This window comes from Clinocottus analis, unplaced genomic scaffold (assembly GCF_023055335.1).
Source record: "Clinocottus analis isolate CAN_PGR_092001 unplaced genomic scaffold, fCliAna1.0.p SCAF_7, whole genome shotgun sequence".
In the NCBI taxonomy this organism is placed as follows: domain Eukaryota; kingdom Metazoa; phylum Chordata; class Actinopteri; order Perciformes; family Cottidae; genus Clinocottus; species Clinocottus analis.
In genome coordinates, this window is record NW_027176229.1 from 11,828,561 (window position 1) to 11,847,968 (window position 19,408).

Below are 19,408 nucleotides of genomic sequence, written 5' to 3' on the forward strand. Positions count from 1 at the left end.
GGATCTGACATGCATACAGATATTGAAAGATTAAACATATATTTCTTGTTATATACAGTAAATGGCGTCCACCACCAGTATTAAAGTAAAACTTTCACAATTTGAGTATTCTAAGTGGGAGACGAATACGGAAGTAGAAGATGAGAAGCCTCTTGGTTCGCCTCCAGTCTTTTCCTGTGTAGGTGTGGCAAATATGCTTCGTAACTGCTAACAACTCTGCCTATAATGATGTAAATCCGAAGTATTTGAGAGTGAGTTTGTTTTGGCACTTTGTGTGCCGAGTGAACCAATATCACACATATATGTTATTCGGTAAAAGAGGTCCATTGCATCCTTTCTTTGGCGCAGTAATCACTCAATCCAATAGATGGCGTAATCTCTGCACAGTAAGAATCAAAGAGGCGACACTCCTAATTGAGACGCTGATGTTAGAATATAAGTGGTTACATTTGAAAACGTAATAGTTGCCGCTGGAAGGAAAGTGCCAGCACATTTCATCATTGTGTAGGAACAATACCGATATTTCAGTGTATGGCAACATATCAAATAACCACAAAATAAAAAGGGAAATTAAGAAGAAAAAAAATAGGATAGCAACTCATTTTGTTCAAACCTCATTGCGTTTAAACTTGGGACAACCATAAAATTGTATGTAGGTTAAAATGCCTTAAAAGCGCAGTTACAAATCACAACAGCATATGACATGCTGTACATAATTTCATAGAAAATCGGGCAGCATTGATGATGGGACATATTTAGACACATATGCGCGTTATAAAGAGACAATCGAATCAGGTGATGACTGCCCACTTGAGCATCAGTGTTATCACTTCAGATCCAGGGGTTTCCTTCCCAAGGTACCAAGGGCTTTCCATCCACCACGCAGGATAGAATACGCGTTCCCACACATTGTGGTGATCCGTTGCGCCTCGAGCAATAAACTACTACTCCAGGCGAAAAAAATAAAAACACGGGTTTTGGTGACAGGCACCATGCGCAATGAGTGACTCTGTGGTCGTATCCAGGCGCTGCATAGACATTTAGTCCGCATCATTCCCTGACAGCTCCCTGAGAGAGAGGAGAGAGAAAAGCAGGGCTGGATTCTCAGGTAGGTTGTATGATCTCATTCGAAGGTTTTTTAAACATTGCATCCTGACCTATAATCTCTGTGATGTTTTTGCGTTTTGTCAGTGACTCAGTGCATTAGAACATTATCATTTACAAGTTGAATGAATGCTGCATGAAGGGGGCTTGAAATGATTTCTTATGAGGGAAGAAATTGTATTGCCTGTATTTATTAATTTGATAGAATCCCTTATGAGCCTGTTACTTACTCATTTTAATGAAAAAGGACCATTTGCATGCAGCGCAACTCAGAATGAATTGAGTTGCTGCTAGTTAACCTATATGAGGTACAAATGATGTAAATTAACATTAGATTGAGTCTTTTGTTTTAGTGAAAACATGTCTGAATGGAAGCATTGCTCTGCAGCAGAAGGCTCCTGCCATTCATATAGACGCGTTGATAGAGCTGATTGTTGCATTTATTTACGACAGCATGCTCTAATGATGTACTAGGAGTTTATTCATGAATGGCCAATGAATATACCTCTTGGTGTAGCTCAATAGGTTTAGCTAAATCCATCGTAACGTTAATTAAAACAAGGCTTTTGGTTAGCTGCAGTCCTAAAAACAAAAACAGATAAGAAAACAGACTTAATAAATAATGTGGGAGATTGTGTGGTTGCAGTCCCTGGGCGTTGCTGCAGGATTTTTAGGAGTGCATAGGGCTTGATGTGCCTGCAGATCAAGAAGAAAACATCAGTTATCCCTCTAAATGCTGATGTGGGCAGGACAGCTCTCAACTCCAGTTGTGCCACAGGACAGGTGATTCAGTCACATACTTGTTGTGATGTTATCTCATCATGCTTATTACACTTAGTGGGTCAGAGCAGTGTGTGTTGCTCCTGTTGATAATATGGAAGGAGTACATAAAAAAGAAGCTGGGAATCCGCCTCTCAGTTGGTTCCACCATCTCCAACTCCTCCTACAGACCTGAAGCATGGGGATTAGATGGGGGAGGGGAGAAAAGACTGAATGAACGGTAGATATCTGCAGCTGCCTACTCTCACATGAGCAACCACAGTAGTGATTGGACGACACCCTTCTGCTGGTACCTCTCTCCCTGTGTATTACTCAGTCACTGTGCCAGCCCACTGTTTTATGTCCAGAGAAAGACTGGAATTAGTCAAGAGAGAAAAGGGGGGAATTGTGTCATCACATGAAACAAGAGAAAACGAGAGATGGAGCGCAGGAAACATGGGTGTTAAGGGAAAGGTAAAAAAAGATGGAGGAATGAAGTAAGTGCTCTGCACGCTAACTGCATAATTTAAAACAGAAGGATACAAAGCGACTGTACCCATAATCCCATGTCTTCAGCTTGTCTCTCTCTCGAAACATTCTTTATTTTCAACCATCTACCATGTTTATTGATACAAAAGAGGATCCACAGACGTAATTATTGCAACAATGACCCGTTCCACTGCATGGGCTTTGAAACACATAGACTGGTGCACGCACGCAGCTTTTAATCATTCTCATTCTCATCTTGTGATCTTGCCGTTACCATGGCCACAGTTGGTAAAGGTGCATGACTCTATGTTCCTCTGTGCTCTTCACAATCCATATTTGGAGCTTAAGACCCAAAGCACATGTTATACTAAAAATACATGTTGGTTTCTGTGCCTTACTTTGGAGCATATTTAAAAATGTGTTCCATCAAAGAGATTATACTGCCGTTTGTGGCCGAGCTTCACAAGGGAGTGGCTTCATCTTGAAATTCAAATCCGAGCAGTATATGTGGTGAGTCAATCTCATCCACTGCTTGAAGAGAGTCGATTCACCATCGTCTCTGAAACGAGATCGATAATTAGATCGACCTAAATACTGTTGCATATTGGGAAAAGGCAGTTGTAATTGTTGGGGCCTTCAAGCAAAGTTCCCTTAAGAGAACAATGAGTTAAAAATTAAAAAATTGTAAATCAAAAATACAATTTGGTTGTGGTCAAATCTACAAAGAAATTAGCCAGCTATAATGCTATCGTCCCAGAGGCAGGGTGAAGTCTAAAAAACTAAACGTTGCATTTTAAGTCATATCACCAAGCTTTCTATCTGGATTTTTGTCTCAGAAGTTGGACCAAAGCTTATTGTTAGTGGTGCAGTGGTTTCAGGTTAGAACAAGCTCTCATTTGCCAACAAAGATCTGCTAAAAGCACCCAGGGGCATTGTACCTGCTAGTTTGCTGGTAGGACATGAGGGAGGGTCAGATATCCAGCAGCGGAACTGTGCCAGATCTTCAAAGCAGAGCAACGAAGAGGCAGGATAATAGCCGCCACACTGAAGGATTGGTAGGAGATCTGAAACCATATCTCAGCAGACCCAGATGCAGGCCACTTCTGGTTAGTAGAAAATTGACGTATAGTGTGAATATAAAGCACCAGTATGGTCATCCTTGGTCCCCCGAGATAAGGTAGGAGGTAATTGAAGGAGCATGACTGGCCAATGCATCAGCAGCCAAATCTCAAAGTCTTACGCTTTACTGGGATGAATCCCCATCAGCCAAGCACATTTGAGCCTTACTGCAAACTCTTGCTGGATTGTTCCATGCTTAATATAGCTGTTTACATCTTTTCTAAAATAAAGCATTGACCAAATGACATTGTTTTCTTATTACTAGTGAGACTCATAGGCTGTAGCCTGCTAATTCAGTGAGTTAATTTAAAAATGAAAAACACAGCCCCCACCCTGTTGAGGTCCGATAGGGCCAACAGTGTTAGCAGGATAACAGCATGCTTGTCACTGGATGGTCTTTCCGGTTTGTCCTGTAGCGTTGCGGGACTTGCAGACATGCATGCGAAGAGTGTGTATTTTTTAAACACTCACGCATTTGAGGGGTGAAAAGCCCTCACAGGTGGTTCCACAGATGGTGCCTGTCAACAACACTGACTGAAAACATGAACAATTTGTCAATGACACAGACCTAAAAGACCAACAAACATCCTTATTGTTTCCTGAAATTAGAGTGGAATAATTTCTGTCTGAAGATTTTTTTTTACCGACCCAAATCTACTGTTCTATACATATTGCCTGATACAAGCCCAAGTAGAGAAAACGTGCACTAATGCCTGAAAGAGGGGACCTACAGAGAAAAGCAATGGTGGGTCGGAGTTTTAAATAATTAAGAAATGCTGAGTGATGTTTTTTCCTGCAGTGGATGGCTTCTTGGTGCAGTGCTTTACAATGCTCCCCAGGTCCAGGCCTCAGTGTTTTGCTATGTTGGCGACTCACAGTTCGCTTATGGTGGATGGATGTAGTTGTGTCATCCAACTGGGAGTGGGAAGCTACCTCTTGTTTATTTGGTCCTTCCTATCTTAAATTCCCATTTTCCCTGCATGATGACTGATGTACGAGCATTAGCTTCCAGCAACAGAAATACTGAGAAGAGTTGGTTAGGTTACCAAGTCAAACATGCTTGTGATATTTCATTCAGTATAAAGAGAACTACTGCTCATAACCATTTAGGTTGGGTGTGCTCAATCATCCATATAAAACTACTTTTGTTTATGGCCCAGTCAACTGTGTTATAAGTTTGAAAATGCTCAGACTTTCTTTTTGACATTAGAGCCAACTACCACCAGCCCACGTGTCACCACCGATCGTGAAGGAGCAGCTGATTCTAATTTTTTGATGACATGTAGCCTGTCAACTAGTTCACGTTTAGTGAAGGTCTGTATATGACTCATAGGTCAACAATATGCATAACAGTACACATTAATGGGTATTTCATTTTTGCATTACATTCTTAATCATAAAAGCCCTGCATCTTTTAAATATCAATAAGATGTTGCTTTCTAAGTTGAGATAGCATGATTGCAAATACTGATCATTTTTGATTTAATATTGCCTTCCCTCTATCCCAAAGATTTTGGTGAATTTGACTTCTGATCCACTTTCATAAAAGTCTGTATTTATAGATGTGAATGAAAAAGAGATTTTAATGAAAGAGTCTTCCCTGATTAGGCCTGATGTCCCAGATCACCACAGGACTTGAGTTGAAACTGTAGACCGGCCAAGATTCTTCTGTCTGAGGATCTCAGCCTGTGTTCTGTTTCATAATACATAAAACAATCTGAATTAATGCCAGACCAGATGGTGGAGGAAGAAAAATCCGGATGAAATTAAATATGTTATTTTCTTTTTCTTCTTTAACTCGGCTATTTAGATTTGTTTTGTAGTTCTAATATTTCAAAAGAAAATGTGTTTACTATACATCAATTTTTTCGAAACAGTTGACAGGATAATAAAAAAAGAAGAAGACATAGTATTGCATCAATCTTACACCAAACATCCAGGCTACGTAAAAAAAAATGAATGATGCTTGGTTTAACCGTGTTTTATAAGATGATAAATTGTGAATACAAAGTCACACAAGGCAATACATATCCAGTAATAGCTCACTTTAAAAAAATGTTATCGCTGAATTTTCTTGCAGCACTATGAAACATTGTGTATGGTTTGCAAAGTTATTTGGTCTTTAATAGGAAAAAGCAAGGCTCATTACAGTTAATGAAACATTAATGGTCACAGTAACATAAACATACATGCTTTCAACAGGATTATTAAATCATTGTTCGGGTGAATATGCTATAGTGACTTCAATATCAACTCTGACATCTACTTAGAATCAGCACCTTGGAAAATGTTTTGGAGGAAAGTGCTGATGTAAGCTTGCAGGGACTTTGCTGGTCAACAATAAGGGGTGTTGGCTGATGATTGGGTAATGGCTATAGCAGAGTTTTAGGGCGACATCCGATCTCCGTAAGTATGTTGTAGCCGCAGGCATGGAAATACGAATGGAGGCTTGATTAAAGATAAATTAAAGAGAAACTAATTGTGGGACTTCGCATTGATCTCTTGTTCTCATTAACCCATTTTTAAATTGTGCTTCTTGGAGGTTGGCGAGGGAATTGTTGCCCTGGAATGCAAGTACATTACCGCGTTGTGTTCCAATGTCATTATCTTTAGTGCATTGACAAAAAGGACACAAAAGAGGGTATAAAACAACATTTTAGATATGTTACTAAGTACAGGTGGAGTTAACAAAGTCATACTCCAGTAATAATTGCTTTTAGGCATGCATTTTACTCTTAAAACCTTGCTTTTAACGTTTTGTTTTTGCTGCTCTTGGAACAGAGGAGATGCTCCCCACCCTCTAAATCCATGTTGTATCAATCCATCCATGTTCTGCTGCTTGATTGTCACTCTCTTTGCTTACTTCAGCTTTTGTTTCTACAAGCAATTAACTAAATCTTGAAAAATTGACAGGCTGTCAGCCATAACAAAGTGCTCTTATCCAGGTCTACTCTAGTCATATGTTCTGCAGTAATGAGTCATACACCTGCCATCAAAGTCACATAACAACATTAGTCTCTGCATAACACTAGTTATTCACACTGAGCATTCACTTCAAGTATCCAAGGAGAAGGCTTGGTTGTATTCTAAAAATGGATGTATAATCTGCAAGGTATGCTATGGGAGCTGTGTATGCATACATCACGGAAGATGTACAGATGCAGATTTGTATTGACTATTCTTTCAAGGCCAGAGGAGTAGACAGCTTTCTAAATTGGTCCTCTCCACCCTCATAAGAAACTCTCTTTTGAAGAGATCCTGCTGCGTGGATGACTTATGATGATTGGAAAGATGACCATCTTGAGTCGATGCTCTCCCTCCAGGCTTTTCAGTTGTCATCTCACACATAATCTGATTCTATTCATGCCCGGTGTATTTGTAGAAACTGTTGTGTGGTCGCTTGAACAGTTATTGGCACCACTTTGCAGTCACGGCTGAAAGCATCATCAAGTAATAGAGGCGTCACGACATTTTGGAAAATACAAAACCCACAGGAAAATATCTGCTGCTCTCCAGAGAAGTAACAACTACCTGATTGACTCATCCTATATGGGAGAAAAACATGTACAAGATGACTGTTGCACCAAGTCAGAGTCACAGATGACGCAGATTAGTTGCATTTATAACCTCAAGAGCATCGAGTATGATCCAGTGAGGGTCTCAGGGATGTCAGATCTGCAGAATAGTTAGACTCAATCTGACATTATAGTCCATTATAATTACCTCGGATACATTTAGAATACCTCTGATATGTAAACCCTAACTGACTGAACAGTACGTGAAACCACGCCTTTCCATGTTGGAAGAATCAAAGCCTGTACTGATAGCTCCTTATTAGAAAAGCGTGGCATTTCCTGCATGCTAATTGGACTGTCACCTTGGTAAAGAGTCCACTTCTGTGATGCAGTAACGTCTATCCCCAGCGCCAGAGAGCTCTGACTTGTCTGAGTCAGTGATTACCCAGCCCAATGCCTGACTGCCCCCTCCCATCTGTCTCTCTCCATCCACATCTCCAGAACAATCATGTTAGACAAAAGCAACAGAATTAATTTTGGCAAGGGAATGAGGACCAAGCTTGAGAACTTTGGTGCATACGATATATGCAGTACAGTCAGAGTAATGTCTGAACCATCAGACTGCTGCTGAAAAGTGGAAAATGACAAATGCTCCCTGAAGACTATGTTGCCACTGTTGGCTGCATGCAGCATCAGAGGGAAAAGAACACACCCAGAGTGTCTATTGATAGCACAGCACATTTGCTGTTTTTCTTTGATTCCTGCAAGCAGTGCAGCAACAGATTAGAGCTCAAAGGTATGTACCACAACGTTACGCAGCATAATACGAGCAGCTGAATAAGGGAGACGGCAGTGTACCCCTCCCTTTCGCTCCCTCTTCACTTTCTCCAAGCTTCTACAGTGCTGTGAAAAGCTGAGGACAAGTGAAATGTATTGATTTTCTTTTAGCCTTATCATTAAGCATTCCATATGGTATCGCTCCAATACTGGCCCTTTTCTCATCCTGCACCATCATAATTCTGGACATATGAAGCTCAAGAGAGACATTTATATCCTCTTGTGGCTCCTTTTTCTTCTCTGACTGCAAGCACTTAACCTCAGGACATACTACACTGCTCTATCCTCCAGCCTACGGCGGCTGCAGCATCCCTCCATGAATTGCTTGACAGAGGCTTGAAGACAATTGCACAGGAGCACCCACCCACCCACCCACACACACACACACACACACACACGCACACATGCACACACACACACACACACACACACACACACTGAGTAAGCTTGCCCTCTGGCAATTGCCGTAGTGTTGACATCATTTATAGTATCTTTACGATGTCAATCTGATAATTAAATTACATTAAATTACATTGCTGGTGTATCATATGGATAAGGGCTTTGTGGGAAATAAAACCAGTTGACAGCTCACTGTTTCCCCGGGTTATCTTTTGCACTGGGCTGAGTTCTGAGCCTGCAGCAATACTTCACATACTCTGATGACACAACCATCCCATAAACAATCCAGTACCACTTTCCCCACATAGGGTGACAATAACTGTGCAACAGATCTTATAAACGAATCATCATAACTCCCCCCCTGCCCCCGCCCCCTCCCCCATCACATCTGACCACACACCGGGTCCTACCAGCATCCTCGAAGAAAGAGTAGAGGTGGTTGACAACTGTGAATACAAAGACATCACTTTGGATAAAAGCCTCTGCTTCAATCGTGTACAATCACAAATGCCGGAAACAAAGACTCTTAGTCATCCTTGTCAGTACAAACTCAACTCACCTCCTCCTCCTGTATCATGGCATAATTGAGCCACTCCTGCGATATGGAACCATCTGTTTCTTTGATTTGTGTGGAGTCACAAACGGGAAGAAATTACACCCCCCACTTCAGTGTAATTTCACTCTGGTCACTAATGCACAGGAGGGCTTGCTTTGTTCCCTTTGCAATACTCTCACTCTGCAATGCTACCCTTGTTAGAATCGAGCATAGTACTTGTACTTGACAGATCTTTTTTGTTTGTGCTATTTTTATGCATTGTTTTCCTGTGTCCTTTACTTGATTAAATATGTCTCTGGAAAGAATTTGATAAAACACGTTTGGCAGGAGAAGATGGAACTCATTAGCCTGGAAAGAAGAAATGTGCTTACATTGGCATTAATAAATTATATTTGGTTGATTTTTCAAGCTTTAGTTTATAGGACGCAAGTAGATGAAAGGAAGATTATTACTTTTTTGGAAACTTTAAAAGATGTATTTGTTATGTGTTTGTTTGGCTTAAGATGGCCACTAACATGAGGTCATCATCAGTGGTCTTTAATTTAGCCGTACATCACTGTGTGGCAATTAGAGGAAGTGTATCTGGTGACTTGCCAAATCCGGGTCAGCACTATTGTGGCTCACAAATTTGCACGCAATATCCTTTTTGATGAGAGAGCAACCCATAGTGGCAGTTAAGTCAGTGCTGCATAAGCATGAGATTAGGATAGAGAATGGCGAAAAGTATGGACTCAACACAACACGCAAGTCAAACTTTATAAAAAAATCAAAACAAACATCTGTTCCCACCATAATTAAGAGCTCTTAAACTAATGTCAGGAAAAGCTGCCAACTTTGTATCAATGTTGTACCATGCTGAATTCATCTCTGTCTTTGTGTCGATCTGCAGACTCTGACAGTGCAGCATGACGGACGCAGTGATGAGCAGCAGCTCGGATCGCTGGCAGTCCAACGACAGGCAGAGGACCGTGCACGCGAGGTAAGCATGATTGTTAGAACCTTTTCGTGTTGTCAACCTTCACTTTGAGTCTACTAACCCACGCTGTACTCTCGTTTGTTTTACCCGCGTTCCTCTGATGCGTGATCTTTGATACAGTGATAAAGAGCAGTAAGTAGACACACTCCTACTCCCCCTCCCTTATCTGCATCATGTATATCTGATATGTAACTGTTCAGGAAGCAGTGTAATATGTTAATGCTGTGTGGATGCAAATTAATGATTGGTCATTATTGAGCAATGTAACATCAACTGGAAAACATATTTGTCTGACAGGGGGAACTGGACCACGCAGCCAGGCCCTGGTCCTGGTCCAGACCTGACAAATGAAGAGAAAGAGATCATAAACAGTGTGATTGCCCGTGCTGAGAAAATGGAGGCCATGGAGCAGGAGAGAATTGGGTGAGAATTTGTAGAACTTGCAGCAGTTTCTCCAAAGTCTGTGTACAAAAAACAAAAATGTCTGTTAGGACTAAGGACATGAATACATTTAGACCTGGGATGATTGACAGGGACATTTTAAGTACTTTTACTCATTGGTGTCGCAGTCGCCTGATAAATCGCCTGGACGACATGAAGAAGACTGTGTGTGGGGATGGACAGTCCCGCTGTTTGCTGTGTGGAGAGCAGTTTGGGTCACCTGGGGTCAGCTCAGTGGTGTGTGAGGACTGCAAAAAGGTAAGCAATGAGTCCTCCTATTGTTACAAGAAAAGAAAAAAACTGTTTCCCTGCTGTGTATCATCCAAACATGAGGAAACACAATAGGTCATGGTCTATGAGATGACTATTTCTGAGAGCACTGTAAATGACGAGCAGATGAAAATCTTAATTTTCTCCTGTTGTGTAGAACATGTGTACCAAGTGTGGTACACAGTGTAGCAGTCGGCCACGTGCTGTGTGGCTATGCAAGATCTGCAGAGAACAGCGAGAGGTGAGAGTTTTACACCAGTAAACAAATCAAATAGTTCAACTGTCCGTTGGAAAGTCTGTAACATCCATACATTGGTTTTATTTCTCAGGTGTGGAAGAGGTCTGGTGCCTGGTTCTTCAAAGGTTTTCCCAAACATTTCTTGCCATCGCCCATGCCATTATCTAAAGCCCAGGAAGCGGCAGAGCCTAAGGAGCCCCAAGCCTGTAAGCCCAGGCAGGCAGTAACCCAACCACAACCACCAGGTAGATCAACCCCTTCAGCTTGGGCCTGGAGTCTTTTTAATTATTCTGAATGTATCACCCTCAGTCCGAGCCAGTCTCCTGCCTCTGTGCCAAAAGTTTCAGGTTTTCAGGTTTTAAATATCTAGAATTAATATGCGGAGTATGTAAATAAAATAAACGATAAAGGGGATAAAACCCATTTTTGTACATGAACGCTTCAAGCCTCTGGGTGGGTGTTTCCCATGGCATAGACATCCTGCCGATGTCTATGGTGAGCCACTGACACTGGCATCACATTGGTATCCTCAACAAAAACCCAATGGGACAATATTCAACATTTGGCGAGCCCCGTCGTGTCGTTGAGTTTGTATTCCACTCCTGAAGCCAGCAACTTGCATTTTTCAAAGCACCACCTCTTCAGTCTTATTAGATCAGCATCTGCACACAGGTCTTCTTCCAACACGCCTCTCATTGCTCTTTTCAAACCTTTTATCTGCTTCCCAAATTTGGTAGTACCGCCCACTGTTGCAGAGGAGGGGGATGAACAGCTCAATTAAGCCGTCGGAAGGTGCCTGCTGTGATAAGGGATGAGCCTCCAGGTGGTGCTGGCATGATGGGTCACATAATTTCACACTTTCAATGTGATTACCTGAGCATTGTGATTCTTGCATAAGAAAAGAGCAGCAGATGGGCAGACAACTGTATAAAGCTTCTGCATGTACAGTGGTAGGCTGCCACAGCTTGTTGTAGTGTACTGTATGTAGGTCAATGCCTTTGCAATGAAAAAGCTGCAACATCAAAAGTATCCAGAGAGACTTGGGAGTATTACACATTCCACTGCAGTAGGAGCCTGACTTGGTGTGATTATGCTCGTCTCCCCTATGTATAGTGCGTCTGTGGGTTTGCTGTGTTATGCTATTCTTTCTTATTTTTAGCACCAGAGGCACAGGGCCGTTCTGGTTACCCACCTGTGGCCCCGAAACCATCAGTTGCGCGCATGGCCACGGGCGGTGCTGGCCCTGAAGAGGCCGGGCAGGGCAGCCCAGTGGCGATGAAGAAGATGATTCCCGTCCAGAGCTCCAGACCACAGCCTGCTGCAGAAGCCACCATGGCCCAGCAGGGTGAGAGACAGCTTGGACACAACATTTTCTTCTTGTCCTAATAAAGAGTCTCAGGCATGAACCAAATATTGCATCCCTAGTTGTTTTTTGCAGTCACAGATGATTGAATGTGGTTGTAGGTCCAGTGGCAGGAAATGAAGGGGCCTACTCCTCTGGTGCAGTTCCTCCAGAGCAGAGAGCACCTCCTGCAGCAAGAGAGGACAGGAAGCAGCCCGTTGCCTACGGTGCTCCTTCTGCCCGACAGCAACCTCCCCCAGCGGAGGAGGAGGAGGAGGCCAACGACTATGACTCGGATGAAGCCAGTGAGTACACTACCTGCTCACTCTTCTTATAGAGTACAGTATGGTGTGTCTAGTTTAATTTCAACTCATGCACAGTTTGACATAGAGGATTTTGTTCCAATTATTTAAGGTATGGATAGGGAGTTTTTTTTCCATGCAGTATTGGGTGTTGATGAATTGCTAGATGTTGATGATGAAGTGTAGATTGCTTTTATGTTCCCTTAAGCTAGATGCTTAGATACTGCGCCAATTCTTGATTCCTGCCTTTATATATATATATATATATATATATATATATATATATATATATATATATATATATATATATATATATATATATATAGAAATTACCCAATAGTCTTTGCATACAGGATGTATCATTTTGGCAGTGTCTATTGAGCTGCAGAAAATGACAAATGATAACCATCATGTGTTATCGAGGCATGATGATCAATATCTAAGGAAACTACTAAATCAATCGTGACACATATACTATGTAATTGTACTTTTTTTTCATACACCTCACATCCCATTTTAATGATAAGAATGGTGCCATGCCATTCATGTTCTGCGCCTGCAGCTTCAGATGGCCTTTATTCTCTCTCTAGGGGATTGGGTGTTCATTTATTTTATTGAGGTCCGGGGATGTGGGCTGTGCAAATAATTTGAGATACAGCAGGGCTAACAGGATATATGTAGATCCCTCTTGTGTTTGATTCAATCCCTTGTGTAGGGAGTGGAAATGGTGTTATGTGTCTGTTCTCTATAGCGATGTGATGACAGTTTGATCCTATAGTGGGGACTAATTGAATGTAATAAGTTCATTGATCATAATTTGAGTTCTGATGGATTGTGTGTTTTGATGTATAACCAATTAAATGTATATATGTATCTAATCAACGTGGGAGAGCTAATTGGATAACATAAGTCTACTTTTTTTTTATGGTTGTAGACTCTTAGTTTTGGAAGTAGTTATTTGTGTCCTTGGAGCACAAAGTTGAGGGTGAATCTCAGCCCAGAAAAGTTAACACTTATATAAAATAAATTAACAAATGACATTTGATCATTTTGTCCCCAACAGCTATGCACTGAAAGTCCTCCAAAGAAAATCTGTGTGGGCAGCATTTCAGTCTTTTTTTTTATTACCCTGGACCTTATTTTCCGAGCGCCTTCCTTTGAGACTTGAATGTTTATTTTATATTATATGCCCCTGTTTTCAAACGAGATTTTTGTGCTGTTTACAAAAAATAATGGTAAATAGAGGAGTGAATGTTTCATGAGTGAGGGTCAAGACGCCATCGTTTCAGTCCTTTCTGGGCTGGTAATTGTTCTCACTTCTCAAGTTGAGTGCTGTTTATTTTCAAGAGAATATTTCCCTGTATTTATGCTTTAAATTACTCAAATGCACACCTGCTGCCTCTCTGTCGTCTAATGTAACGACTGCTCTGGGTCTCTTTCAGCAACCCTGGGCTCTCTAGAGTTCAGTCTGCTCTATGAACAGGAAAGCAACAGCCTCCACTGTAGCATTCTCAAAGGAAAGGTACCACTATTATCTGCATTCTCTCACACAAAAGGACAATTACAATCAAGTGGTTTACGTTAAAAGGCTCCTTAATAGCACTTTAGCTTAATTGCACTCAGCTGTTCGTGATGATGTGATGGACATGGTGCTCCATTTCTCCTCAGGGACTGAAGCCCATGGACTCAAATGGATTGGCAGATCCTTATGTCAAAATTCATCTGCTGCCTGGGGCTAGTAAGGTAAAGCATTTCCTACATTAGTCTTTTACTTTCTTTTAAAGATTTGTGTTACTTTAATATCCTCCAAAGCAAAAAGTAAGTTGGGTGATTTTAGATCCCCTAGGCTTGATGACAGCCCTTTCTGCTAGCTCAAGGCTGACACCCTGTGGTCTGAATTGACGACAACATAGAACCTGCATGTGGATATGATGTAGAAACAGATATGGAGACCTCGTAAATAAATTGTGGAGATGTAGCGAAGGTGCATTGCTTGGATAATTATACCATGCTGTAATGGTGGTCAGTGTGAGTGGAAAAAACAAGTGTTGATGGTAAGCAGCACCATATTGATTCTTCCTGTGATAAAACAGCACACACCACAGATGTGTGAGATCTTGCATTGTGCTAACATGGTTAGAGATATTTATATTACCTTGTGTTGTTCCAACGTGCATTTAACAGTCTAACAAGTTGCGCACAAAGACCTTGAGAAACACCCGCAACCCTGCGTGGAATGAGACACTCACTTACCATGGCCTGACAGATGAAGACATGCAGCGTAAGACCCTCAGGTGAATACTACACCTCAGACAGTCTTCAATTACTCTGATTTTATGTTTCAAACATAATGTGCCCTTAGTTGAACCTTTTAAAGAGTGTGTGTGATTTAGATCCTCTTTTATTTCAGGCTGTCTGTCTGTGATGAAGACAAGTTCGGACACAATGAGTTTATTGGGGAAACCCGAGTGGCGCTGAAAAAACTGAAGCTGAACCAGAAGAAAAACTTCAACGTGTGTCTGGAGAGAGTTATCCCTGTGAGTGAAGCTCAATTGCATTCAAACAATGCTTTGTTCTTCTTGTGGGAATCTCTTATTGACCTGCTGTAATCTCGTTACCCCATCGCAGACAAAGAGAACTGCAACAGCCGGGGGAGCCAGAGGCATCGCTCTCTACGAAGATGAGGCAATGCTTTTATTTCCAAGCATGCCTGAACATGACAGATTCCTCCAGAGAATTATATTCAAAGCCTTTTTATTCCTCCTGCTGAACTATTTTCGCTCCCCTGTTTTAGCAAGGGAAAGATGGCGGAGAGGTAGAGGAGCGCGGCCGGATTCTGATCTCCCTCATGTACAGCACCCAGCAGAATCGTCTCCTCGTGGGTGTTGTACGCTGTGTTCACCTGGCGGCCATGGATGCCAATGGCTACTCTGACCCATATGTCAAAATGTAGGTAGAGCAGGATTAGAAATACGTTTAGATTGTCAATGTATAACTTTAGACATGCCATAAATTAAATTATTAATTTTCAATTTTCAGATGCCTGAAACCTGACATGGGGAAGAAGGCCAAGTGCAAAACACAAATCAAGAAGAGGACTTTAAACCCAGAGTTTAATGAGGTTTGTAAGAGCGTGATGAAGGGCTGCAAATAGTAAAAACGAGCACATCCACAAAATAGTATCAAATCATATGGGTTTATATTTTTGCCAACTCCAATATGAAAAATGTTGGTAAGTGGCTGAAAAGAAATCATTTATTGATACATTTCAGGAATTCGGCTATGAAATTAAACACAGTGACCTGGCCAAGAAGAGTTTAGACATATCTGTTTGGGATTACGATATTGGGAAGTCCAACGACTACATCGGTAAATATTTGATCATAATTGCTTCACTGAAACAAAAGTACAATTCCCACTTGCCCCTTGCTCACCAACGCTTGCCTTTCACTCCTCCCTTCCTCCTTGACAGGTGGGTGTCAGCTGGGTATCACTGCCAAAGGAGAGCGGCTGAAGCACTGGTATGAGTGTCTGAAGAACAAGGACAAGAGGATTGAGCGCTGGCACACCCTGCATAATGAGAATCCTGTTACTAGTGATTAACCATTTGCTAATCCCCCCCACCCACATCCCCCTCCCAAACACACACACAAACACACAAGCACACACAAACACACAGCATGAGCTAAAACCTCTACTTGGTTTGCATTCGTCTCTTAATGCACCTTTATTGTGTAATCTACTCTTTCATACCTGGCCATCACAGACTTACTCATCCCTCCCTCTGATGTAGTAGACTCTTCCTTCTAGTTCTATTCTTAACAATTTGTCTGCCTGTGCTGATAGTTAATCCAACTCTGGGACAAAACAAGCATACCTAAATTAGGGAATTCACCAATGTAATTAAGACATGCGAAAAAAAGAGCTGCACAAACACTATCATGCCTGTCAGTAATGACATTAAGTGTGCTGCACTTGAAACATTGCTAAAGAAAAATAATTGCACTGGCACAGAATAGCAATATGTTATGGCATCTGAGGTCAAAATTCTTCAATCAAGTTATAACAGCCTTGATTTGGGCTCATAAATGAATTTGCCTGTCAGGGAATTTTTGGGGATTTCTTCAGTTGTAACATGTTGTATTGCAACACTTGAACTAAGCATGCCAAGCCACAGACGTAAGAAAGCACGCAGCTGCAGCATCAAATATTTCAACAGTCTCCACTGTCCTGAACATATTGTATATTTCCATGAAGAAATGTTTACATATGGATACATCGCTCAGGTTAGGATAGACATCTAATATATACAGATGATTCATAAGTCAGTGGACAATGAGCAAGATGAGTCTTTCAGCTGCTGTTGATTTGTGATTAAAAATGATAGCACACCTAAACATTAGGATTTTGTTATGTATAGTTATTCAAGCTGTAAATTATGATTTTGTTAGAAGTATTAACTGTGTGATTGGAGAAAAGTAAACTATATTTAAATTTATTTTCAGTTTATTTTTTGGTTATGGTGAGAATTGGCAGGAACAAGGACTTTCCTCCTGCTACCTCAACTTTTCTGATGCTCGTGGTTCACTCTGACACCTCAGAGATTTTCTACTGTTGTGTTTACACTGAATGCACAGAGTCAAATTAGGCTTCTCCACTTAACAAGGAGAGATGGTAGAACAGGTCATGTCATTTGGGCAGATTTATCTGCATGCACTGTGCTCCTGAATCTTGCGTGCTTGGGCAGTCCGCTTTTACCCCAACACGCACAGAAGAGCCCTTTCCCCCTCTGCCACACCCAATCATTAAAGGCTTTAGTGTGTTTGTTCACTAATCACAGCAAACCAAGGAAAGCACACCTTACAAAGTGGAATGACCTCACTGTATACACCTGTTTGCAAGTTATTCCAATGTCAAAATATAGATAATATAGACAAAAAAACTATGCATGAAAGGTCTTGTGGTTCAAGATATATATATATATATATATATATATATATATATATATATATATATATATATATATATATATATATATCCTTTGTAAGAAATGAATGCTATTGTATTTTCATCAATGTTTACACTGCTTTCCCATTTCCCGATAACGTTTCTGTTAATATTCTATATACAAGAGGCCATATTCTGCATGGTATGGTGTAATCTGAATAAACTGGTCTGATAGCATCTCCAGCATAGACTGATTATCAACTGAGCACATAATCACAAGATTTTATCCAACTATATCAGTAGCAGATATTGAAATAGATGTCATCGGTTGAATGAGAATTTCTGTACATAAGCATTAAAATCTCTCCAGTGTCTTGTTTTCTTTCCACAGCCACTCATGTGGACGTGATTCAAACACCCACCAGTAGCATCACACACTGTCCTATGCTGTGCTACTTACACTACAGTGATTACCAGACGATGATCAACATACAAAATAAGAAGTTTAATTTTTTAACAGGTTTTTCTCCAAGCTTAACCCATAGCTGTCTTCTACTTGATTTTGCCAGTTTAGTAGAATGTTTATTAGTTTATCTCTGTATTTGTACATAAATAGTGCATGCATTGGAAAACATGTATGTTTGCAAAGAACTTTGCATGTAAAGATTTTGCAGAAAGTTTACACAGATCAATAAAATTTAATGAAAAGGGCCTCCAATGTGTCAGGACCTATTGGAGTCATGATTTGACTTTGTGACAATAAGTGAAGACAATCGCAATTGAAAAAAAGACAATGGATATAGAAACATCTGATGATTGCTTGCTTCTTATTTTAATGTCATTGTAACAGTATAGTATGCATAATATTATACATTGCCATGAGTCTATCTTCAGTCAGAATTTATGAATACTTTATTTTACCACACCTTTATAGTTGCACATTTTTTCAGTTGGAAACTACAGGTGAAGACAGCTCTGCAGCTTTTGTCCTAAATAGGTGGAGACGAATATCTGTATTTTGTCACAGTGAGGTGCAGGTTGACAGACAAAATCGGACATGCGTCACTCTAAAAAACTGTTTGGAATCTATATCTTTGCAAATCCACGAATATGTCTTGATGAAAAGTCACACTCACAACCCCGCAATACTATATATAGGAAGGCGTGTCATATTTCTGACGAGCCTCTATTATGGCAGACCAATAAGAGGACCTCCCAGCACAAAGCCTTTACGCCAGAGCCACACATGCTCTCATAAAAAAAGAGAGGCATTCAAGCCGGCTCTTTCAGAAAAATACACTGAGGCTACATTTCATGTGGAATAATTCGCCCAGACGTAAATTCAACCCTTCAAAGTTTACTGGATTAAGCATACAGCAATTTTAAATTGAGATGCAAAGCAGGTGCATGCTACAAGTTGTTTTCGTCATATCATCGCTCATTTATTTATCCAAAGCACAACATGTGATCGGATCAGGTCTCTCCTGTCTCAGATCGAGTCCTGCAGAGCACAGACAGACTCGCATCACGTTTCTGCGAGGGGACGTGGCCGGTGTGCGCTCCTTGTACGTCAGCCTGTGGTCTGAGGATACGCGACCGGTAATATGCGAGGTAAATACCGATCCAATTGTCACGGACAGATACTGCCGTATTTGCGACAGAAGCGGAACCCAGGACCAAGAAATCACCCAGAGGTTTAACATCAGCATGTTGATATCTCCGAATTCTCCCTGCGCGCTCGTCTCCTCCAGTGTGCCAAAGTTTACCAAGCGCACAAGGAGAGATGGGGCAGAAGGAAAAATTCGAAGGAAACGAGCTTGGATATTCCCGGGGACACTGTGGTGCGGTACTGGCAGCAAAGCGGCCGGATACGAACAGTTAGGTGAGGATGGTGCACTCTGGTTTTATGATTTTGTGTACTTTTCTTCCCTCTGTGATGCGTAAGTGAGGTCATGAGAGGCCAGAAGAGACGTACGGTAGGAGTCAGTCACATAGGCTATTTGGTATATGGGCCCTCTAAAAGAATGTAAAGGGATTGTTTATGGGTACTCTGTTTGGCCCCGAATCATCCACACTTCCTTGACATTTTAGATTGATACCATAGGAGATTAAAT

General features: G+C 41.2%; 1 protein-coding gene across 2 annotated transcripts; it reads left to right on the forward strand.

Annotated features, from left to right (window-relative positions):
- Positions 1-839: 839 nt before the first annotated feature.
- LOC137779156 (rabphilin-3A-like) lies at positions 840-17,329 on the forward strand. 2 transcript variants are annotated; one of them, XM_068566690.1, is made up of 18 exons: positions 840-1,108; positions 9,668-9,757; positions 9,875-9,886; positions 10,052-10,177; positions 10,324-10,453; positions 10,623-10,706; positions 10,795-10,948; positions 11,863-12,048; positions 12,168-12,350; positions 13,790-13,869; positions 14,016-14,090; positions 14,532-14,641; positions 14,758-14,884; positions 14,976-15,032; positions 15,142-15,296; positions 15,387-15,468; positions 15,620-15,716; positions 15,820-17,329. In XM_068566690.1, exons 2-18 carry the CDS (start codon positions 9,684-9,686, stop codon positions 15,948-15,950), a joined length of 1,863 nt encoding a protein of 620 aa, XP_068422791.1. In that variant the 5' UTR covers positions 840-1,108; positions 9,668-9,683; the 3' UTR covers positions 15,951-17,329. The 2 variants fall into 2 exon arrangements, with proteins under 2 accessions (XP_068422791.1, XP_068422792.1); XM_068566691.1 differs by lacking the exon at positions 840-1,108 and adding an exon at positions 2,218-2,360.
- Positions 17,330-19,408: the final 2,079 nt, after the last annotated feature.